Genomic DNA, 25,161 nt, shown 5'->3' on the forward strand with positions numbered 1-25,161 from the left:
TGAGTGGGTAAGTGAGCGGGTGAGTGGGTGAGTGAGTGGGCGAGTGACTTGGTGAGTGAGTGGGTGAGTGCGTGAGTCAGTGAGTGGGTGGGTGAGTGTCTGGCTGGGTGAGTGAGCGGGTGAGTGTCTGAGTAAGTGAGTGGATGAGTGAGTGGGTGGGTGAGTAAGTGGGTGAGTGAGTAGATGAGTTAGTGGGTGAGTGAGTGGGTGAGTCAGTGAGTGAGCGAGTGGGTGAATTAGTGGGTGAGTGAGTAGGTGCGTGAGTGAGTGAGCGAGTGAGCGAGTGAGTGGGTGGGTGAGTAGGTGCGTGAGTGAGCGAGTCTGCCCCCCAGGCCACGGTGCTCACTGCCGTGGCTCTCCTCCGCCTTGTGCTGCATCTTGTCGCTCCCCTGCGCCTCGTCACCCTGCAGCTCGTCGCGTGACACCCAGAGTCAACATCTTCATCGTCGTCATCATCGTCATCGTCGTCGTGATCGTCATCAACGTCATCGTCATCAACGTCGTCGTCTGCCCACGCGCGTTTGACGCGCGACTGCTGCCCCGTTGAGACAAAGGCGGCCGAGCGGGTGGGCGGAGCTCCCCCACAGCCCCCACCCACCCAGACTCAGGTGTGTGTCTGTGTCTGTGTGTGGGGAGCGGTAGTGTAGCGGTTAGCGCGCTGCGCTATGAACCTGGCGACCCGGGTTCGATTCCTGCTCACGGCCAACACCAGTGACGATTATCTGAACCGGTCCCGGGCCTTCCCTAGGTCGACTCAGCCTCAAATGAGTACCTGGTGCGGTGTGTAAATATCACCACTAGGGAGACAAAGGCGGTCGGGCGTGGTGCTGGCCACCCACCCCCTCGTGTACCGTTCCGGCCTTCATAGGTGCTCGCTAACAGCACTTGCCCCTACAGTCTGTTACAGGCTATATGGGGGATCTTTGTCTTTTGTGTCTGTGTGTGTCTGTGTGTCTGTGTGTGAAACGTGGACCCACTTAATGGAGCATCTTCGCCGGTTGGAAACATTTAGGCTGGCCTGCCTACAATCTATCCTGGGTTTAACCAGGCTGGATTGTGTGAGGAGCTCACAAATCCTTGAAAGATCTGGGCAAGGTCCCATCGGTGAGCTCCTCCGGCAGGCAAGGCTGCATTGGCTGGGTCATGTAGCCCGCATGCCCAGCCACCGCATGCCGAAACAGCTTTTGTTCGACCGGATCGAGGGGGCTAAACGGGCGTGGCACGGGCTAGAGAGGAGATGGAGTGATGTGGTACAGGAGGACGTGGAGCTGAGTGGACTTGCCGATGACCGGTACCAGCGGTGTCAAGATCGGCCTCTGTGGAGGAGGCTCGTGAAGGACACTATTGGGCAGTTGGAGGCAGTCGCCCTCCAACAACAACGTAGGGCGGAGGAGCGATGCTCACAACGAGCAGAGCGCCAGGTGGCTAAAGCACAGCAGGTTGGCACAGTAGGGGGCACAGGTGGTGCACCAGCCATCTCAGTCGACCCGTGGCACCTGGGTCTGCCCCGTGACCTCCTGCCCGCGGGCGTTCGACACTTCACGTGGTCTCAAGGTGCACATGGCCTGGCACAAGCGTCGTGGTGACGTCACCGCCACTTAGTGGTGAATGGCGGTTGTTGTTGTGTGTGTCTGTGTGTGTCTGTGTCCGGCAAAACAACCCCCTATCTCCTCGCGGTGCCGGACGGGCAACTCTATCGTGGACAGTGCTGTGGAGGGCCAATTCCGATTGGCCCCTCCTCTCATGGCGTCTGTGACCACCACAGGGGCTAAACGGGGGCTCTGGACGGGTGCGAGGGGCTGGTAACCCCTCCACCTTCAAAAATTTACCACTAAACCACGTATAAAATATATAACTAATAAGCTTGTGCCGGAGGCCCCGGGGGGACAGGCGTCTATGACGTCTCCTGGCCAAACCCCAATTGGCGGAGCCAGGAGATTGAATCTCTATCCTCGGGGCTCCTCCAGAAACAACGAAAAGCAACTTCGTGTGGCCACATGGAATGTTCGAACGCTCACTGCGGAGGAGAGGCTGCCACTCCTCTGTCGGGAGCTGGACCGGTACCGCCTGGAACTCTGTGGCATTCAGGAGGTCCAATGGACCGGTTCTGGCTCCTGCCACAATGAGGGGTGGACAGTCCTCTACTAGGGGCAGCAGACTGCCAAACAACAGGGTGTGGCTCTTCTTTTGAACAAAAGAATAAAGGGGGCGTGGGAGCGTGGCGGTGACGTGTGGGAAGCCGTAAGCCCCAGGCTACTTTGGGCTCGCCTTCCCATCAACCGGAGGCGAGGAGTGGTGGTCGTGGTTACTTATGCCCCCACCGAAGACGAACATCCGTGGAGGGATGCAGGCAAAGCCGATAAGTCAGATGCCTTCTATGCCCTCCTGTCACAGGTGCTGGCTAAAGTGGCCCCTCGGGATAGAGTCATCTTGTTGGGTGACTTCAATGCCCGAGTTGGTCATGATGCTGGCACCTGGTCTGGAGTGATTGGAGGGCATGGGTCAGATCAGCTCAATAACAACGGTAGGAGGCTGCTAGATTTTTGTGCAGCACATGGGCTTGTAATTACCAACACGCTGTTCCGGCATCGGCGCATCCACACATCATGGATGCATACCAGGTCCAAGCCAGAACATCTGCTGGACTACATAGTGACGGACCAGCGGATGCGAGCCCATGTCCTTGACACCAGAACCTACCGTGGAGCTGATCTGCCCTCTGACCATCGACTAGTCATCTGTAAGATACGCCTGCCATTCTTCCACTCCGGTGGTGGGTGTACACCCAGGACCCCATTCCAAACTAAAGTGGCCTGGTCTCAGTTATCTTATGAAAGTTGCAAGCGAGAATTTCATCATAGCTTGCGGCTGGGGTTGGCATCGTCCCCCACTCCTCCTGATGTCGAGGGTAAATGGGCGAGGTTTAGGACTGTGACTCATGCAGCTGCAATAGCCGCTTTGGGTACGCGGTCCAGACCTCCCCAGAGACCCTGGTTGACAGAGGAGGTGTTCAGGATAGTTGAGAAAAAGCGACAGGCCCACTGTCATCGGCTACAGAATCCCACGTCAGAGAATGAGGAGGTTTACCGTAGCCTTCGCTCGGAGGTTCGGAGAGCCGTGAGGCGCTGAAAGGATGGGTGGTGGTTGTGGGTTGCTGAGGAGATGGAGTCTGCCTCAGTGGCCCGCGATCACAAATCTCTATTTAACTCCATCAAAAAAGTAACCTGCAGCGCCACACCTATTACCATCATTAGGGAAAAAAACGGTGATCCAATCTCCGACCCCCAGGAACAGGTTTGCAGATTTGCTGAGCATTTCTGTGAGGTCCTGGGGGAGGAAAAATCCCTCAGCCAGGAAAACATCGTGGCACAAAGTGGGGATGACCCTGCTGAGGCTGCAGTGCCTCAAATATTGAAAGAAGTCACCCCCTGTGAGTGGCTGGCTGAGATGCCATCTGTTGAGGAAGTACTGAAGGCGATCCGGAGCCTGAGACCAGGAAAGGCACCGGGCAGAGATGTCCTGCCAAGCGAAATGCTGAGGGAGGGTGGCGTTTGTGCACAGACTGCCCTATATGACATCATAACAACAGTCTGGACCACTGGACGGGTTCCGCAGGATTGGAAGGATGCCCTGGTGGTCCCCCTCTTTATGAAGGGCGACTGCACAGACCGTAACAACTACAGGGGCATCTCACTCAGTGTGCCGGGAAAGGTCCTGGCAAGGATTATTCAACATCGCCTTGCCAGGCACACTGAGGAGAGGCTTCCGGAGCCCCAATGCGGTTTCAGGAAAGGGTGGTCCTGCACAGATGCCATATTTTCTGTCCGTCTGCTACAGCAGAGGTGTAGGGAATTCCAACAAGACCTACATCTCTGCTTTATTGACCTGGTCAAGGCCTACGATACCATCACTAGGCCTGGACTCTGGGTTGTTCTTCGTGCTTTTGGAGTCCCTGACGCCCTCTCACGATCATTAAGGACCTTCATGATGGTGAGCGGGTCCGGGTAAAACTACATGGCTGGGAGTCAGAGCCATTCCCTGTACACCTTGGGGTGTGACAAGAATGTCTTCTGGCTCCCACATTATTTAACATCTATTTTGACCACGTAGTTCGTGAAGCCTTCAATAGCTGTACCGGGGGAATCTCCATTTGGTAGATATAAAGGGAGGCTGATCCATGCCCGGGTGTGGTCAAAGGATGGCTCCCTATTGCTCAACCACGTTATGTATGCCGATGGTTTGGTAATAGCTGCTCATTCAGAGGAGGAGTTGGAGACGCTGCTGCTGAGACTGGAGCGTGCCACTAAGAGATGAGGCCTTACCAAAACTAAGCACCTGCCTGGGTATTTTGTACCATCGGACACTCCACCCCCACAACTCCCAATCGGTTATGGGGCAGTTGTGGAGAGAGTGGAGAGTTTCCCATACCTGGGCAGTGTGTTTATGACTGGCTCCAGTTTAACAGCAGAGGTCTCACTCCGAATCAGTCGAGCGGCAATATCTTTTCATCGGTTGCGTAATGCTGTGTGGAAGCTACCTGGTCTGTCGCTCCGCATTAAGCTTCAGGTCTTCTCGGCCACGGTCATTCCCTCCCTTCTCTATGCTTGCGAAAGTGGACCCCCTTAATGGAGCATCTTCGCCGGTTGGAAACATTTAGGCTGGCCTGCCTACGATCCATCCTGGGTTTTACCAGGCTGGATTGTGTGAGGAGCTCCCAAATCCTTGAAAGATCTGGGCAAGGTCCCATCGGTGAGCTCCTCCGGCAGGCAAGGCTGCGTTGGCTGGGTCATGTAGCCAGCATGCCCAGCCACCGCATACCGAAACAGCTTCTGTTCGGCTGGATCGAGGGGGCTAAACAGGCGCGGCACGGGCTAGAGAAGAGATGGAGTGATGTGGTACAGGAGGACGTGGAGCTGAGTGGACTTGCCGATGACTGGTACTAGCGGTGTCAAGATCGGCCTCTGTGGAGGAGGCTCATGAAGGACGCTACTGGGTAGTTGGAGGCAATCGCCCTCCAACAACAACGGAGGGCGGAGGAGCGACGCTCACAACGAGTGGAGCGTCGGGTGGCTGACGCACAGCAGGTTGGCACAGTAGGGGGCACAGGTGGTGCACCAGTCAGTCATCTCAGTCATTCGACCCGTGGCACCTGGGTCTGCCCCGTGACCTCCTGCCCGCGGGCGTTCGACACTTCACGTGGCCTCAAGGTGCACATAGCCTGGCACAAGCGTCGTGGTGACGTCACCGACACTTAGTGGCGAATGGATGTTGTTGTTGTGTCTGTGTGTGTTTGTGTGTGTGTCTGTGTGTATCTGTGTGTGTCTGTGTCTGTGTGTGTGTCTGTGTGTCTGTGTGTATCTGTGTTTGTGTGTCTGTGTGTGTCTGTGTGTCTCTGTGTGTCTGTCTGTGTCTGTGTGTCTGTCTGTGTCTGTGTGTGTCTGTCTGTGTGTCTGTGTGTGTGTCTTAAACCGGCCCTGGGTGTGGGTAGTTGTAAGCCTCAGGCTACTGTGGGCTCGCTTCCCCATGCATGGGAAACGAAGAACGGTGGTGGTTATTTATGCCCCCACCGAAGACGAACATCCGTGGGGGGATGCAGGCAAGGCCGATGAGTCAGATGCCTTCTTTGACCTCCTGTCACAGGTGCTGGCTAAAGTGGCCCCTCGGGATAGAGTCATCTTGTTGGAGTGACTTCAATGCCTGAGTTGGTCACGATGCTGGCACCTGGTCTGGAGTGATAGGAAGGCATGGGCCAGATCAACTCAATAACAACGGCAGGAGGCCGCTAGATTTTTGTGCAGCCCATGGGCTTGTAATTGCCAACGCGCTGTCCCGGCATCGGCGCATCATCCACGCGACGCCCGTGGACGCAAGCCGGCTCCCAGCGAGAGCGTCCGCCGGAACCGCACCGCGGCGGAGGAGCGACGCTCGCCACGACAACGAGCAGAGCCGCGGGTGGCCGCGAGACGGCCGTCTGGCCGTGTTGGAAGCATCCCCCCCCCCGCGTCCGTCCCCTCCCGGGGCCCTGCCCGCGGCGAGGGGCTTCCCCCGCTCGTCGCGACCGCCCGCTCCACGTTCGGCCGGCGGACGTCGAATCGCCTCGATGTTTCCCCCCCCCCGCCGCCCCGCACCCTCAGATGGATTCCCTCACCGAGCCTCCTCCTGCTCCTGCTCCGCCGCCGCTCATCAAAAGAGAATATGAAGAAGACGTGCGAGGTGCTGGGGTTGGTCCGGGCGTGGCGGTGAAACGTGAAGAGCTGGCTGCTGACGAAGGCGGTGAGCTCTCGCATCTCGATCCGCTGTCATCGGCGGCGGGGGCGGCGGCCTCATGTCACCAGGGACTGCTGCAATCGTCACGAACCCTGAGGGACACCCGGACCCAGGGAATGAACCAAGGGTGCTCCGTGTCTCGAGCTTGGTCATCATAAACTCCCTGAGAGTCAGAGAGACACCCAGACCGAGGGCTTTAACCCAGCTTCTCAGTGTCTCTAGCTTGCTCATCATGAACCGCCTGAGACAGAGAGAGACACCCAGACCCAGGGCTTGAACCCAGCTTCTCTGTGTCTCTGGCTCGGTCATCATGAACCCCCTGAGACAGAGAAAGACACCCAGACCCAGGGCTTGAACCCAGCCTCTCTGTGTCTCTGGCTTGGTCATCATGAACCCCCTGAGACAGAGAGACACCCAGACCCAGGGCATGAACCCAGCTTCTCTGTGTCTCTAGCTTGGTCATCATGAACCCCCTGAGACAGAGAGAGACACCCAGATCCAGGGCTTGAACCCAGCTTCTCTGTCTCTAGCTTGTTCATCATGAACCCCCTGAGACAGAGAGAGACACCCAGACCCAGGGCTTGAACCCAGCCTCTCTGTGTCTCTGGCTCGGTCATCATAAACCCCCTAAGACAGAGAGAGACACCAGACCCAGGGCTTGAACCCAGCTTCTCAGTGTCTCTTACTTGGTCATCATGAACCCCCTGAGACAGAGAGAGACACCCAGATGCAGGGCTTGAACCCAGCATCTCAGTGTCTCTGGCTTGGTCATCATGAACCCCCTGAGACAGAGAGACACCCAGACCCAGGGATCGAAGCCAGCATCTCAGTGTCTCTGACTTGTTCATCATGAACCCCCTGAGACAGAGAGAGACACCCAGACCCAGGGCTTGAACCCAGCCGCTCTGTGTCTCTGGCCCAGCCACCATCTCCCTGAGCCTCTCGGTCTCCTCTCGTCTCTGCAGCAGCAGCAGCGTGTGTGTGCAGCACGAGCGTGTGTGTGTGCAGCAGTGTGTGTGTGCAGCAGCAGTGTGTGTGTGTGCAGCAGTGTGTGTGCAGCAGAAGTGTTTGTGTGTGTGTGCAGCAGCAGTGTGTGTGTGTGCAGCAGGAGCGGCAGTGAAGCAGGAGGAGGGTGAGGGCCGTCTGGGCTCCGAGATCGTGAGGACGCTGGTGAAGAGCGAAGTGGTGGACGGTGATGATGGTGAGTGAGAGAGGATGGTTGTGATGGTGGTGATGGTGAGTGAGAGAGGATGATGGTGATGGTGGTGGTGAGTGAGAGAGGGTGATGAGACGATGGTGATGAGTGAGAGAGGGTGATGGTGGTGATGATGAGGGAGAGAGAGTGATGGTGATGATGGTGAGTGAGAGAGGGTGATGGTGGTGATGATGGTGATGAGTGAGAGAGGGTGATGGTGGTGATGGTGGTGGTGATGAATGAGAGAGGGTGATGTTGGTGATGGTGGTGAGTGAAAGAGGGTGATGGTGATGATGGTGAATGAGAGAGGGTGATGGTGATGGTGATGATGGTGATGATGATGGTGATGAGTGAGAGAGGGTGATGGTGATGAGTGAGAGGACGTGTGTTGTCACCGCGTGCGGGAAGGCGAGGGCGCTCCACAGAGACAAACAGCAGCGCCGTACACGGACTCAATGTTGGGCACCATGGTGGCGAGATGTTGACTACCTCGCCTGGTGTACAGGAGGTCGTGGGTTCCACCACCACCATCATCACGGTGGCTAGGAGATGTTGACTACCTCGCCTGGTGTACAGGAGGTCGTGGGTTCCACCACCACCACCATCATCACGGTGGCTAGGAGATGTTGACTACCTCGCCTGATGTACAGGAGGTCGTGGGTTCCACCACCACCATCATCACGGTGGCTAGGAGATGTTGACTACCTCGCCTGGTGTACAGGAGGTCGTGGGTTCCACCACCATCATCAGGGTGGCTAGGAGATGTTGACTACCTCGCCTGGTGTACAGGAGGTTGCTGCTGTATATTTGGAGTCTGCGTGTCTTTCTCTCTCTCCCCGTGGTGGTCACTGCGTGGATGTTGGTGGTCCATATCGTGACAACACAGAGTAGTCTACGCCCCTTCAACGGAGGAAGAGGAGGGGGGAGGGGGGACGAGGAGGGAGGAAGGGGGAAGGAGGGGGGAGGACGAGGAGGTAGGAGGAGGAGGGGGGAGGAGGAGGAGGGGGTAGGAGGAGGAGGGGGGAGGAGGAGGGAGGAGGAGGAGGGGGGAGGAGGAGGAGGGAGGATGAGGGGGGAGGAGGACGAGGAGGAGGAGGAAGGAGGGGGTAGGAGGAGGAGGGGGAAGGAGGAGGAGGGAGGAGGAGGAGGGGGGAGGAGGAGGGGGGAGGAGGAGGGAGGAGGAAGAAGGAAGGGGGAGGAGGGGGGAGGAGGACGAGGAGGAGGAAGGAGGGGGTAGGAGGAGGAGGGGGGAGGAGGAGGGGGGAGGAGAAAGAGGAGGGGGGAGGACGAGGAAGGAAGGGGGAGGAGGGAGGAGGGGGGAGGAGGGAGGAGGAGGGGGGAGGAGGAAGGAGGAGGGGGGAGGAGGGAGGAGGAAGGAGGGGGTAGGAGGGAGGAGGTGGTAGGAGTGATGAGGAGGAGTCTCAGGAACCTCACCAACTCGCTCTGCCGTGGCTGGCCGACCTCCCCCACCCACCGGGCGCCCCTCTCCGCAACGCCGCTGCCGTCGCGATGCGCGGCGACTTTTTACAAAAAATAAATTCTTCGCAGTTCCAAATCGCCAGTGGGAAGCAAGCGAGCGGAGCGTGGCTCTCCGCGCCATTGTACCTCCACCCCCCGCCAGCCGCCAATCCATCAAAGGCCCCCGGCAGGCCCCAGGGGGTTACGGGCACTGGCGGAGCCGGTGGGGGGGGGGGGGGGGGGTGGTGGAACGTGCCCCCCCCAATGAACCAATCGAAATCCCTCATTTCGATCGGATCATTGTGGGTTTATTGGTAATCAATCGGCTTTTTGCGACCCCCACTGCCACCGTGTAGCACAGGGGTGGGCAAATTTCTTGACTCGCGGGCCACAGTGGGTTCTAAAATTTGACAGAGGGGCCGGTCAAAGTGCGCCATCTCATGGGCAAATGGGGGCATTACAGGAGAAAGGTAAAATTTGATTTAACAATAATAATAATATTATTTGGACAATTCATAATAAAGGTTTTTGGGTTAGATCGCGTTATTTATAATTGTGTCATAACCCTCCACCACCCGACACGGCCAATCAGCAAAAAAGTGTCACGTTGACAAAAGACAAATAGTTCACTACTTTAGCCCCACACCGGTGTGTTGAAGAGTGAATCCACATTTACAGTTTGAGTACGACGTTTCGCTGGTAATTACATCCAGCATCATTAGGCAATTCGCCAGAATGGTAAAGCCCTCGCTTGCTCCCGGTCTTAAATAGAGCAGCAGGGTGACGTCATCATTTAACTCATTCAGGTGCAGCGATTTGAGGCGGAGGGGGGGGGGGGTATTGTAATTATATAATCGATTGGTAATCAGTCAATGGTTATGATTAGTAATGAGTTGTAGATTAGTAATTAGTTGTAATGGGTGTTATTGTGATTATATGCTACGTTAGTAATCCGTTAATTAGTATGCTTCCCCTATAAGGAATTGTAATATGTATTATTTAATAATACGCTTCCAAGCCGCACTAAGCCTGTAGCTGTCAGAGCAATTAAAGTTATTTCTATTCCTCTCAATTTCAATGGATTCTCTAATTAGTCTTCAACACACCGGTGGGCTAAAGTAGTGAACTATTTGTCTTTTGTCAACGTGACACTTTTTTGCTGATTGGCCATGTCGGGTGGTGGAGGGTTACAACACATTTATAAATAACGCGATCTAACCCAAAAACCTTTATTATGAATAATATTGGTTTGCGAAAGCCTACGTGTTAAACATTATTTGGACAAGTTTGGCGGGCCGGATTAAAAAGCCAAACGGGCCATATACAGCCCAGGGGCCGTACTTTGCCCGTGTCTGGTGTAGCATTTTATTACGTGCCAGGGACTCTATGAGTCCACGACTTCCCTGAAGGCTAAATTTAGATTTAAAGCTTTCGTGACCGCAGGGATTCATATTCTTGGTTCTTTGGGTAAAGTCACCACCACGTGGAAGGGAAACAATAAAAGAATAAAAATATAAAACAATAAAATTATCACGTCGTTTCGACTGCAACACAAGCAATCATCATCAGGTGTGAAAACCACAGCAAGAAAAAATTGAGTTGTTAGTAAGTAAGGAGTTGTTAGTAAGTAAGAAGTTGTTAGTATTCTTGGTTCTTTCGGTAAAGTCACCACGTGGAAAGGAAACAATAAAATAATAAAAATATAAAACAATAAAATTCTCACGACGTTTCGACTGCAACACAAGCAATCATCGTCAGATGTGAAAACCACAACGAGAAAACACATTTTCTTATATTTTTATTATTTTATTGTTTCCCTTCTACGTGGTGACTTTACCGAAAGAACCAAGAATATGCTTCCCTGAAGGCGTCAGCACCTTCAAGCGAGCGCGATGGTGATCACAAACAAGTAAGGGACAAGTCCTTACTTACTAACAACTCAGTGTCGGTGCCACCTGATGATGGTCGCTTGTGGTGCGATCGAAACGTCGTCATTTGTAGGAATAGGGTTTTTCCCCTTTTTTCTGGCAACAAAACTGAAACCTTTTTTGCAAAGGATTCATGTCTACTGCATTAACCACAATACCTGCAGTCAAAATGCAAACAAAAAACATACTATGATAATATATGCATTGTCCTTGAAGTGGATTGGTCCACACCAAGGGACGGCTTTCTTTTGAGCCTCGACCCAATTGGTGTTCGACCAGATGACGCCAAAAGGCGTCACACAGCTCAAAGACAATGCACTATCAAAGCAATGAGGGCTCGGGGTGAGCATCTACATCATTAGACCTCCTTTGCCAGTACCAAAATGTAATAATAGGGTTTTTCCCCTTTTTTCTGGCAACAAAACTGAAACCTTTTTTTCAAAGGATTCATGTCACTGCATTAACCACAATACCTGTAGTCAAAATGCAAACGAAAAACACACTATCATAATATATGATGCATTGTCCTTGAAGCTGATTGGTCCACACCAAGGGACGGCTTTCTTTTGAGCCTCGACCCAATTGGTGCTCGACCACATGACGGCAAAAGGCGTTACACAGCTCAAAGACAATGCGTGGCACCTGAGACAGACTCAGACACGTGGCGACTGAGACAGACTGAGACACGTGGCGACTGAGACAGACTGAGACAGACTGAGACACGTGGCACCTGAGACAGACTGAGACAGACTGAGACAGACTGAGACACGTGGCGCCTGAGACAGACTGAGACAGACTGAGACACGTGGCACCTGAGACAGACTGAGACAGACTGAGACACACTGAGACACGTGGCACCTGAGACAGACTGAGACAGACTGAGACACACTGAGACACGTGGCACCTGAGACAGACTGAGACACGTGGCACCTGAGACAGAGACAGACTGAGACACGTGGCACCTGAGACAGACTGAGACAGACTGAGACACGTGGCACCTGAGACAGACTGAGACAGCCTGAGACAGACTGAGACAGACTGAGACACGTGGCACCTGAGACAGACTGAGACAGACTGAGACACACTGAGACAGACTGAGACAGACTGAGACACGTGGCACCTGAGACAGACTGAGACAGCCTGAGACAGACTGAGACAGACTGAGACAGACTGAGACACGTGGCACCTGAGACAGACTGAGACAGACTGAGACACACTGAGACACGTGGCACCTGAGACAGACTGAGACACGTGGCACCTGAGACAGATACAGACTGAGACACGTGGCACCTGAGACAGACTGAGACAGCCTGAGACAGACTGAGACACGTGGCACCTGAGACAGACTGAGACAGACTGAGACACGTGGCACCTGAGACAGCCTGAGACAGACTGAGACAGACTGAGACACGTGGCACCTGAGACAGACTGAGACAGACTGAGACACACTGAGACAGACTGAGACAGACTGAGACACGTGGCACCTGAGACAGACTGAGACAGCCTGAGACAGACTGAGACAGACTGAGACAGACTGAGACACGTGGCACCTGAGACAGACTGAGACAGACTGAGACACACTGAGACACGTGGCACCTGAGACAGACTGAGACACGTGGCACCTGAGACAGATACAGACTGAGACACGTGGCACCTGAGACAGACTGAGACAGCCTGAGACAGACTGAGACACGTGGCACCTGAGACAGACTGAGACAGACTGAGACACGTGGCACCTGAGACAGACTGAGACAGACTGAGACACGTGGCACCTGAGACAGACTGAGACACGTGGCACCTGAGACAGACTGAGACAGACTGAGACACGTGGCACCTGAGACAGACTGAGACAGCCTGAGACAGACTGAGACAGACTGAGACACGTGGCACCTGAGACAGACTGAGACAGACTGAGACACGTGGCACCTGAGACAGACTGAGACGGACTGAGACAGACTGAGACAGACTGAGACACGTGGCACCTGAGACAGACTGAGACACGTGGCACCTGAGACAGACTGAGACAGACTGAGACAGACTGAGACACGTGGCACCTGAGACAGACTGAGACAGACTGAGACACGTGGCACCTGAGACAGACTGAGACACGTGGCACCTGAGACAGACTGAGACAGACTGAGACACGTGGCACCTGAGACAGACTGAGACAGCCTGAGACAGACTGAGACAGACTGAGACACGTGGCACCTGAGACAGACTGAGACAGACTGAGACACGTGGCACCTGAGACAGACTGAGACGGACTGAGACAGACTGAGACAGACTGAGACACGTGGCACCTGAGACAGACTGAGACACGTGGCACCTGAGACAGACTGAGACACGTGGCACCTGAGACAGACTGAGACAGACTGAGACAGACTGAGACAGACTGAGACACGTGACACCTGAGACAGACTGAGACACGTGGCACCTGAGACAGACTGAGACAGACTGAGACAGACTGAGACACGTGGCACCTGAGACAGACTGAGACAGCCTGAGACAGACTGAGACAGACTGAGACAGACTGAGACACGTGGCACCTGAGACAGACTGAGACAGACTGAGACAGACTGAGACACGTGGCACCTGAGACACACTGAGACACGTGGCACCTGAGACAGATTGAGACAGGCGTCCATACAAAATGTTAATTGCTTCAAACGAGGCAATTAATTGATTAATTGGTGTCGATTTTGACACAGGCGTTGCATTGTCACCGGATCTGAGTACGTGTCAAGGTGCCTCACTTCTCTCAACCAGCTTAAAAGACGCTGCAAATCTTAGCGGCGTTCATTGTAGCTCTGTCGTCCCGACAGGTTTGTTCCTTTCACCTGAAGAAGGCCACTTGTGTTGTGGCCGAAACGTCGTGAGAATTTAATTGTTTTATTTTATTATTTTATTCTCATTCTACGTGACTTTACCGAAAGAACCAAAGAAGATGAACACGGAGTGGACTAGCTTTCGATTGCAAGATTTGAGCCACGACAAACACAAAGGCGGGTCAAGTTAAGTAAAAACCCTTCACCGATCGGGAGACCGACGCAATGTTCGCGCTCACGTGATCGCAAAACCTTCGCTGTGGAGTCGGTCGCGAGAGAGAGACGCGCCGCCGATGTTGACTGACTACTGGCTGCTAACAAAAACTTGATTTGAAGTTTTCGTGGCTGCAGGGAATAATTACTCTTCCCAAGTCACCCTACCCCACACCTCCCACCCTGGCTCCTCCCACACCCTACTCCACACCCCCACCCTGGCTCCTCCCACACCCCCACCCTACTCCACACCCCCACCCTGGCTCCTCCCACACCCCCACCCTACTCCACACCCCCCACCCTGGCTCCTCCAACACCCCCACCCTCTCTACCTCTCCTCCCTGGCTCCTCCCACACCCCACCCTCTCTGTCTCCTCCCTGGCTCCCACACCCCCCCACCCTCTCTACCTCTCCTCCCTGGCTCCTTCCACACCCCCACCCTCTCTATGTCTCCTCCCTGGCTCCTCCCACACCCCCACCCTCTCTACCTCTCCCTGGCTCCTCCCACACCCCCACCCTCTCTCTATCTCTCCTCCCTGGCTCCTCCCACACCCCCCACCCTCTCTACCTCTCCTCCCTGGCTCCTCCCACACCCCCACCCTCTCTACCTCTCCTCCCTGGCTCCTCCCACTCCCCCACCCTCTCTACCTCTCCTCCTTGGCTCTTCCCACACCCCCACCCTCTCTACCCCCCCCACCCTCTCTACCACTCCTCTCTGGCTCCTCCCACACCCCACCCTATCTCTCCTCCCTGGCTCCTCCCACACCCCCACCCTCTCTACCTCCTCCCTGGCTCCTCCCACACCTCCACCCTCTCTATCTCTCCTCCCTGGCTCCTCCCACACCCCCACCTCAAGCTCTCCTCCCTGGCTCCTCCCACACCCCCACCCTCTCTACCTCTCCTCCCTGGCTCCTCCCACATCCCCACCCTCTCTATCTCTCTTCCCTGGCTCCTCCCACACCCCCACCTTCTCAAGCTCTCCTCCCTGGCTCTTCCCACACCCCCACCTTCTCAAGCTCTCCTCCCTGGCTCTTCCCACACCCCCACCCTCTCTACCTCTCCTCCCTGGCTCCTCCCACACCCCCACCCTCTCTACCTCTCCTCCCTGGCTCCTCCCACACCCCCAGCCTCTTCCTCTCCTCCCTGGCTCCTCCCACACCCCTACCCTCTCTTTCTACCTCTCCTCCTTGGCTGCTCCCACACCCCTACCCTCTCTACCTCTCCTCCCTGACTCCTCCCACACCCCCAGCCTCTTCCTCTCCTCCCTGGCTCCTCCCACACCCCTACCCTCTCTTTCTACCTCTCCTCCTTGGCTGCTCCCACACCCCTACCCTCTCTACTTCTCCTCCCTGGCTCCTCCCACACCCCCACACTCTCTTTCTACCTCTCCTCCTTGGCTGCTCCCACACCCCTACCCTCTCTACCTCTCCTCCCTGGCTCCTCCCACACCCCCACCCTTTCTACCTCTCCTCCCTGGCTCCTCCCCCCTCTCTGACCTATATGGCCTCTTGTCACAAGCAGCCCATTTTGCCCACTTCAGCAATAGTTTCTTGCTGTGGTTGTCCCACCAGATGACGGGGACCCCTGCAGTCACGAAAACTTCAAATCTAGATTCACATCTAGATTACTCTGTGGTTATTTCGGTACAGTCGCGTAGCAAGAATACAAATTAAACACTAGAACACGACGATTCGATTGCAACACAAGCAGTCGTCATCAGGTAGAGCTCAATTTGAGAGAGAGACACAACACAGACACTGAGACACACAGACAGACACACAAGCAGAGAGAGACAACACAGAGACACAGAGAGAGACACACAGAGACACACAACATAGACACACAGAGAGAGACACACAGAGACACAGAGAGAGACACACAACATAGACACACAGAGACACACAGAGAGAGAGACACACAAAATAGACACACAGACATACAAGCAGAAAGAGACAACACAGAGACACACAGACACAGAGACACACAACATAGACACACAGACAGTGGAAATCCACCCTGAAGCGGTGACAGGGAGAGAGGAAGACCCAGCAAGTCTGGTACATTTTAGAGAGAATTGAGTGGAAATCCACCCTGAAGAGGTGACAGGGGAGAGTGAAAGATCCACCAAGTCTGGTACATTTTAGAGAGAGCTGAGTGGAAATCCACCCTGAAGAGGTGACAGGGGGAGAGAGAAAGACCCAGCAAGTCTGGTACATTTTATAGAGAGTTGAGTGGAAATCCACCCTGAAACGGTGACAGGGAGAGTGAAAGACCCAGCAAGGCTGGTACATTTTAGAGAGAGCTGAGTGGAAATCCACCCTGAAGCGGTTACAGGGGGAGAGAGAAAGATCCAGCAAGTCTGGTACATTTTAGAGAGAGCTGAGTGGAAATCCACCCTGAAGCAGTGACAGGGAGAAAGACCCAGCAAGTCTGGTACATTTTAGAGAGAGTTGAGTGGAAATCCACCCTGAAGAGGTGACAGGGAGAGAGAGAATGACCCAGCAAGTCTGGTACATTTTAGAGAGAGCTGAGTGGAAATCCACCCTGAAGAGGTGACAGGGGGAGAGAGAAAGACCCAGCAAGTCTGGTACATTTTATAGAGAGTTGAGTGGAAATCCACCCTGAAACGGTGACAGGGAGAGTGAAAGACCCAGCAAGGCTGGTACATTTTAGAGAGAGCTGAGTGGAAATCCACCCTGAAGCGGTTACAGGGGGAGAGAGAAAGATCCAGCAAGTCTGGTACATTTTAGAGAGAGCTGAGTGGAAATCCACCCTGAAGAGGTGACAGGGGGAGAGAGAAATACCCACCAAGTCTGGTACATTTTAGAGAGAGTTGAGTGGAAATCCACCCTGAAGAGGTGACATGGAGAGAGAAAGACCCAGCAAGTCTGGTACATTTTAGAGAGAGCTGAGTGGAAATCCACCCTGAAGAGGTGACAGGGGAGAGTGAAAGACCCAGCAAGTCTGGTACATTTTAGAGAGAGCTGAGTGGAAATCCACCCTGAAGAGGTGACAAGGGGAGAGAGAGAGACCCAGCATGTCTGGTACATTTTAGAGAGAGCTGAGTGGAAATCCACCCTGAAGAGGTGACATGGAGAGAGAAAGACCCAGCAAGTCTGGTACATTTTAGAGAGAGCTGAGTGGAAATCCACCCTGAAGAGGTGACAGGGGGAGAGAGAAAGACCCAGCAAGTCTGGTACATTTTAGAGAGAGCTGAGTGGAAATCCACCCTGAAGAGGTGACAGGGGAGAGAGAAAGATCCAGCAAGTCTGGTACATTTTAGAGAGAGCTGAGTGGAAATCCACCCTGAAGAGGTGACAGGGGGAGAGAGAAAGACCCAGCAAGTCTGGTACATTTTAGAGAGAGCTGAGTGGAAATGAAATGCAATGCAACGCAGAGAGTCGGCTAACACACACACACAGTGAACGCATATCCTGGCTGATTACGTTCTCCAAAGATTGCTAAATTTAGAGCTGAGCAACTGCGTCCTACTGTAGCATTCAACTCACACCGCCGCGCTCTCTCCGCATCGCAGCGCCAGACCTGAAGATCGTCAAGGTCGAGAGAGCCGGCGAGAGGACGGAGGGGAGCCGGGATTCACACGGCTGGCGCCCGGCCGCTCTGCACCGCAACTTCATTGAGGTGGAGTTGTCGGAGGGGGACGATGGCGAAGGTGACGGTCCCCCCGCCAGCATCTCATCACGTCACACACACAGAGTGACAGAGTGAATGTCACACACACAGAGAGTGAATGTCACACACAGAGTGAATGTCACACACACACACAGAGTGAATGTCACACACACAGAGTGAATGTCACACACACACAGAGAGTGAATGTCACACACAGAGTGAATGTCACAGAGTGACAGAATGAATGTTACACACAGTGACAGAGTGAATGTCTCACACACACACAGAGTGAATGTCACACACACAGAGTGACAGAGTGAATGTCACACACACGCACAGAGAGTGAATGTCACACACACACAGAGTGAATGTCACACACACAGAGTGAATGTCACACACACACACAGAGAGTGAATGTCACACACACACAGAGAGAGTGAATGTCACACACAAGAGTGAATATCACACAGAGTGAATGTCACACACACACACACAGAGTGAATGTCACACACATACACACACAGAGTGAATGTCACACACACAGAGTGAATGTCACACACAGTGACAGAGTGAATGTCACACACACAGAGTGAATGTCACACACACAGTGAATGTCACACACACAGAGTGAATGTCACACACACAGAGTGAATGCCACACACAGTGAATGTCACACACACACAGAGTGAATGTCACACACACACAGAGTGAATGTCACACACACAGAGTGACAGAGTGAATGTCACACACACACAGAGTGACAGAGTGAATGTCACACACATAGAGTGAATGTCACACACACAGAGTGACACAGTGAATGTCACACACACAGAGTGAATGTCACACACAGTGAATGTCACATACACAGAGTGAATGTCACACACACAGAGTGAATGTCACACACACAGTAAATGTCACGCACACACAGTGAATGTCACACACACAGTGAATGTCACACATAGAGTGACAGAGTGAATGTCACACACACAGAGTGAATGTCACACACAGAGTGAATGTCACACACACACAGAGTGAATGACACACACACAGAGTGAATGTCACACACACACACACACAGAGTGAATGTCACACATACACAGAGTGAATGTCACACACACAGAGTGAATGTCACCCACACAGTGAATGTCACACACACAGAGTGAATGTCACACACACAGTGAATGTCACACACACAGAGTGAATATCACACACACAGTGAATGTAACACACACAGAGTGAATGTCACACACAGAGTGAATGACACACACAGTGAATGTCACACACTCAGAGTGAATGTCACACACACAGTGAATGTCACACACACAGAGTGAATGTCACACACACTCTTCTCTCTCCACCCCCACAAACAACACAATCACCGCTACCGCTCTGCCCAGCGAGCGGCAGCGGTAGCAGTCGTTTAAGGCAGCGGTCCCCAATATTTTTGGCACCCAGGGAACCGGTTTCGTGGAAGACAACTTTTCTTCACGGAACGGGGGGGCGGCGGGCGTGGGGGGGCGGGGGGTTCATCATTGGAGTCTTTCCCCCTTATCAAACGAGCTCTCAGGCGACGTTTTGTTTTAGACTCATTGTGGCCTAGGGGGGTCAGCTTCTGGGGCTTACCAAAAACCGCGACTGTGACGAGTGAGCAGTGCGGGCAAAGAGGCACGGACGGAAGTGGTCAATAATAAAATAAGGGGGGGCGGGCCGAGCTGGGACTCACCGCTCTCACCACCCGCTGTGCGGCCACGTTCTGAACAGGCCGCGGACCGGCGCCGGTCCGCGGCCCGGGGGTTGGGGACCCCTGGTTTAAGGTCCCCGTCCGCAGCCACGGTGAGGTCTGCGATGGGCAGGTGAGTCGCATGCGGTGGTGGGGTACAGAGTTGGCTTCCCACCTTGACCCAAGCAGGACGCGGTGGCTAGGAGATGTTGACTACCTCGCCTGGTGCGCAGGAGGTCGTGGGTTCCACCACCACCACCATCATCATCACGGTGGATAGGAGATGTTGACTACCTCGCCTGGTGTACAGGAGGTCGTGGGTTTCACCGCCACCATCACCACGGTGGCTAGGAGATGTTGACTACCTCGCCTGGTGTACAGGAGGTCGTGGTTTCCACCACCACCATCATCACGGTGGCTAGATGTTGACTACCTCGCCTGGTGTACAGGAGGTCGTGGTTTCCACCACCGTCATCATCACAGTGGCTAGGAGATGTTGACTACCTCGTCTGGTGTACAGGAGGTCGTGGGTTCCACCACCACCACCATCATCACCACGGTGGCTAGGAGATGTTGACTACCTCGCCTGGTATACAGGAGGTCGTGGGTTCCACCACCACCATCATCATTACGGTGGCTAGGAGATGTTGACTACCTCGCCTGGTGTACAGGAGGTCGTGGGTTCCACCACCACCACCATCATCACGGTGGCTAGATGTTGACTCCCTCGCCTGGTGTACAGGTGGTCGTGGGTTCCACAACTATCATCATCACGGTGGCTATGAGATGTTGACTACCTCGCCTGGTGTGCAGGAGGTCGTGGATTCAATCCCGACCCTGACGCCTGCTGCTACTGCTGCTGTATATTTGGAGTCTGTGTCTCTCTCCCCGCTGTGTATTTTGTTGGAGTCCCCACGTGGGTTTTCCTCCAGGACCTCCGGCGCTTCTCCCTCGACGTGTGAAATCGACATCGCCCCCTGTGCTTTTCCCACGCCACTTCGTTTGCCTGTAACTTGTGGCCCAGGTCACTTCTGAAAAAAATAGCCACGTAGCTCAGTGGGCCCTTGACCTGGTAAAATAATTTTCTAAATTAGTTTCCTGTATACCGGCTCGGCGTGGAAGAGTAGACCAAGATTCTACTCCGGAGCGGCCTCCAGTTAGAGGAGGCCTCCTCTGTACTTGTTTTTTGTTTTATATTTGGGGGGTAGATTGTGTAAAATGTTTGTGTAGATGCGTCGTTAAAGCCGCAGCCAACTCGTAAGGGGTTTAGTGTCACGTCGACAGAACGTGGCCAATTCGTTACTGGTACAGCACTAGTGTATAGTGTAGTGTATACTAGTGTATAGTGTAGTGTATAGTGTAGTGTGTAGTGTATAGTGTAGTGTATACTAGTGTATAGTGTAGTGTATAGTGTAGTGTATAGTGTAGTATACTAGTACAGCACTAGTGTATAGTATAGTGCATAGTGTAGTATACTAGTACAGCACTAGTGTGTAGTGTATAGTGTAGTATACTAGTACAGCACGAGTGTATAGTGTAGTGTATAGTGTAGTATACTAGTACAGCACTAGTGTATAGTGTAGTGTAGAGTGTATTACTTCATAATATGCTTACAAGCAGCACTGAGCCTATAGCTATCAGAACGGTTAAAATGTGTTTTTATTTCTCCAATTTCAATAGATGATCTAATTAGTCTTGGCCAGCAGTAACCATTTTTGCACAAAACTTCAACATTATCAAAATAAATTGAGTGTCCTTGCTGGCACGCGTGTTCTGCCACTGCCGACAATTGTGTTTGTGAGTATTTCATATTCCTTTGGTGTTCTTTTTGTCTCGTGCTGATCATTCGACCCGTCTGACCAACACAGCATTTGCCGCAGGCGCAATGAATCCGGTGCACACCTTCTGTTGATAGCTTCGGTAATACATCTTTGGTACTGGATATTAGTTTGTTATTTTATGTACCGTGCCAAATATGACTCGGATGTTTCGTTTTTTCCAAAATCTGGCAAGTTTATCAGTTACTCCCGCAACTTACCAGAATAACGTTAGGGTTAAGCTTAATATCTTTCATTGCATTCACGAGATGTTCTGAGTTTTTAATGAACGACCAGGTCCTGCCAATGTGGGGCTGTCTTTGTTTTGTTACGCATTGTGCTCAATTTGTATGTGGCAGAGCCCATTGTACTGACTATGGGTCTTCATGGGACAGCGGGTTTGTGAATGTTTGGTTAACCCATAAAGTCTTGGCGGTTTTAACGCCCTTGGTATGAACAGGTATTGCTCTTCCCTTGGGAATTGATGACTTGGCAATGATTGCCGTAGTCTTACGTTTCAAGGTTGGGTCTCGTTTAAGGTTGGGTCTTGATTCATTTCAGGTTAGGTACCTTCATCCAGTAAAATCTCTTGATTTTATTATCATAACCCTCACGGGGCATCACAGCAGTTTATCGGCCCTTATCAGCAGCGGCAAGAATTTGGATATCTTTACTTACTCTCAATTCTCTAAAGGCTCTTTGCCTCACTCAGGCTAATATTCGTTTGTGGCAATTTACCGTTCTCACTTGTTTTGGCAACCTCATTCCTCGTCATCTCAGCTTCATTGTGTGGGAGGTGTCTGCCGCCTTCACTTCAGCAATTGTCTCATGGACAGGGATGGTACGCGGGGCAACAGCAAAGTTAAGACCTCTGGATAGGACTGATACCGTAGGGTTGGATTATTCAACGCTCGTCATGTTCATAGCCGTTTTTCTTTTTAATTGTTCATTTTTAGTTGAGAGTTGTTTATAGGTCGAGCAAATTTGTTTAATTATGCCATGTTAGTTTTGTGAAATACATTGTCAACCAATTGCTATGCTATTGTGTTGATTATATGGCAATCATCTGTAGAGATAGTTACTAATTTGTAAACGTAAGTACATTTGTGATTTAGAAATGTGAACTAGTTCGCTCCTATTATGCTCTATGCACTGGCGCGAGCCGGCGCTTGCAGGGCCACATCTTTATCTGTCGCGGTGTTGCTAGTGCTGAGTGTAATGCCGCTATTCAAATCATCGTCGTTATCGCCATCGCCGTCATGCTGATAATAGATAACAGCTGCGGGGATTCCCGTGGGCGTCTGCTGTTCCCAGACGAGAACTTCATCGAGGTGGAGTTGTCAGCGGAGGAGGACGACGTTGGTGAAGGTGAGACTTCCACCACTCTCCGATCGCAATCGCGGAGGGAACGCACTTCTGTCCCCGGCTCCTTTCCCAGAAACGTAATCCGGTTCAGATTTTTCCCTTCAACCGCCGCGCACAGCGTTTCCACGTCATTCCGCCCCCATTCCCACCCCCCCCCCCCCCCCCGATTACGACCGACCGCCGCCCCTGCGTTTTGTTTCGCTAAAAAAGAAAAACCTGTGCGGCAGGCGCAGCGAGGGGATCAGGTCTCCCGTGCGACGAGTGCGGGAAGGGCCACGGCGAGGGCATCCGGACGACCGTGGCGGCGGCGGTGGCCGGGGTCGGAGGCAAACGCGGAGGCCGGACCTCGCGAGCCTGCGCACGGTGCGGAGAGAAGCCGCCGGGAGGCGTCGCGTCGCGCGGCGGCGGCGGCGATGCCGGCGGCGGCGGCGGCGGGCGGTTGCGGAAAAATCGGGCGGCGTTCGGCGGAGAGAAACGTTGCCTGCGGTCGACGCACGGAGTGAAGGCGTCTCCCACGCCGGCCAGCGGCGCCGACGGCGGCAAGCCGCACGCGTGCGACGAGTGCGGGAAGGGGTTCACGCACCGCTACCGACTGCGGAGGCACGTCAAGACGCACGCGGGCGAGCGGCCGCACGTGTGCGCCGAGTGCGGCAAGGCGTTCGCGCTGCGCGGCAACCTGGAAGCTCACGCCCGGAAGCACACGGGGGAGAGGCCGCACGCGTGCGCCGAGTGCGGTAAGACGTTCTCGCACCGCTACCGACTGCGGAGGCACGTGAAGACGCACGCGGGCGAGCGGCCGCACGTGTGCGCCGAGTGCGGCAAGGCGTTCACGCTGCGCGGCAACCTGGAAGTTCACGCCCGGAAGCACACGGGCGAGAGGCCGCACGCGTGCGGCGAGTGCGGGAAGACGTTCGCGACGCGCTACAACCTGGAGACGCACGCGCGGACCCACACGGGCGAGTGGCCGCATGCGTGCACCGAGTGCGGCAAGGGTTTCGCGACGCGCTCCAACCTGGAGGCGCACGCGCGCGTCCACACGGGCGAGAGGCCGCACGCCTGCGGCGAGTGCGGCAAGCGCTTCTCGCTGCGCGTCAACCTGGAGACGCACGCGCGCACCCACACGGGCGAGAGGCCGCACGCTTGCCCCGACTGCGGCCGGGGTTTCACGCGCCGCTCCAACCTGGAGAGGCACGCGCGGACCCACACGGGCGAGTGGCCGCGCGCGTGCCCCGACTGCGGCAAGGGGTTCGTGCTGCGCGCGGGCCTCGAGGCGCACCGCCGGACGCACGCCCCCGAGAGGCTGCACACCTGCGCCGAGTGCGGGGAGGCGTTCGCGCGGCGCTCCGGCCTCGAGACGCACGCGCGCGTCCACGCGGGCGAGAGGCTGCACGCGTGCGCCGACTGCGGGAGGGGCTTCGCGCGCCACTCGCACCTCAAGGAGCACTCGAAGACGCACAGCGGCGAGCGGCCGCACGCCTGCGGCGAGTGCGGGCGCGCCTTCTCGCAGCGCTCGAACCTGGAGACGCACGCGAGGACGCACACGGGCGAGAGGCCTCACGTGTGCGAGGAGTGCGGCCGGGGATTCTCGCGGAGGAACGCGTTGAAGAGGCACTACAAGACGCATGCCGCCGAGCGGACGCCCTGAGCCGCCCTCCTCGCGGACACCGACGGTGGAACGCCCTTTCCGGATTTTGCCCTGCCGTGCATCGCCTTCGCGCCCCCTTATACACACAAAGACAAAGATCCCCCCCATGTGGCCTTCAACAGACTGTTGGGGCCGTTCGCGAGCACGTAATGAAGGCCGGCACTGTGGCACACGATGACGTTTGCGTGGCTAGCACCGCGCCCGGCTGCCTCTGTCTCCCGAGCGGCAATGTTTACACATCTCACCAGGTACTCATTTGAGACCGCGTCGACCTAGGGGAGACCCAGGACCGGTTCAGAAATTTGTCACTGGTCGAACTCTGGTCGCTGGGTTGGTAGCGCAACGTGCTAACCGCTACACTTCCGCTCCCCGCTATCACCTCCACCATCGCCGCCATTACAAAATGTCTGTTTCTGTGTTCACTTGTAGTGTGAAGATGATCTGCTGCCCTTATCATCTTCAATCTCCTCCACCACTCCCACGTATCACCTCTCCTCATCCTGCTTCCCGTCTACTGTCGTTGCACTAGCTACAAAGTGTTTGCCACGAATGAACCACATTACCTCGCTGATCTCAAGGAACAGACATCATCACGCAAACCCCGGTCATCCTCACAGCGGCGGCTTTTGGCTAGCCATCGAACAAAGACGGTCAACGTAAATACAGCGCCCTCTTTCCTCCACAGCTCCCTCTTTCCTCCACAGCTCCCTCATTCATCCATAGCTCTCTCCTTCATCCACAGCTCCCTCCTTCATCCACAGCCCCCTCCTTCATTCACAGGTCCCTCCTTCATCCACAGCTCCCTCCTTCATCCACAGCTCCCTCCTTCATCCACAGCTCCCTCCTTCATCCAAAGCTCCCTCCTTCATCCACAGCTCTCGCCTTCATCCACAGCTCCCTCATTCATCAACAGCTCCCTCCTTCATCCACAGCTCCCTCCTTCATCCACAGCTCTCTCCTTCATCCACAGCTCCCTCCTTCATCGACAGCTTCCTCCTTCATCCACAGCTTCATCCAGAGCTCGCTCCTTCATCCACAGCTCTCTCCTTCATCCACAGCTACCTCCTTCACCCACAGCTCCCTCCTTCATCCACA

At 54.4% G+C, this 25,161-nt stretch overlaps 1 protein-coding gene across 2 annotated transcripts; it reads left to right on the forward strand.

Moving 5' to 3' along the window:
• On the forward strand, positions 1–24,507 carry LOC116957911 (uncharacterized). Of its 2 annotated transcripts, none has more exons than XM_076054567.1 (6): positions 1–608; positions 6,135–6,273; positions 7,373–7,468; positions 17,422–17,559; positions 22,371–22,424; positions 22,649–24,507. In XM_076054567.1, the coding sequence occupies exons 2-6, from the start codon at positions 6,135–6,137 to the stop codon at positions 24,064–24,066; spliced, it is 1,845 nt and encodes a 614-aa protein (XP_075910682.1). In that variant the 5' UTR covers positions 1–608; the 3' UTR covers positions 24,067–24,507. The 2 variants fall into 2 exon arrangements, with proteins under 2 accessions (XP_075910682.1, XP_075910683.1); XM_076054568.1 differs by having other exon boundaries at positions 2–608; positions 7,376–7,468.
• The last annotated feature ends 654 nt before the right edge of the window (positions 24,508–25,161 follow it).

Source organism: Petromyzon marinus, chromosome 66 (assembly GCF_048934315.1).
Source record: "Petromyzon marinus isolate PM22_M1 ecotype Great Lakes invasive population chromosome 66, UKy_Petmar_22M1.pri1.0, whole genome shotgun sequence".
Classification (NCBI taxonomy): domain Eukaryota; kingdom Metazoa; phylum Chordata; class Hyperoartia; order Petromyzontiformes; family Petromyzontidae; genus Petromyzon; species Petromyzon marinus.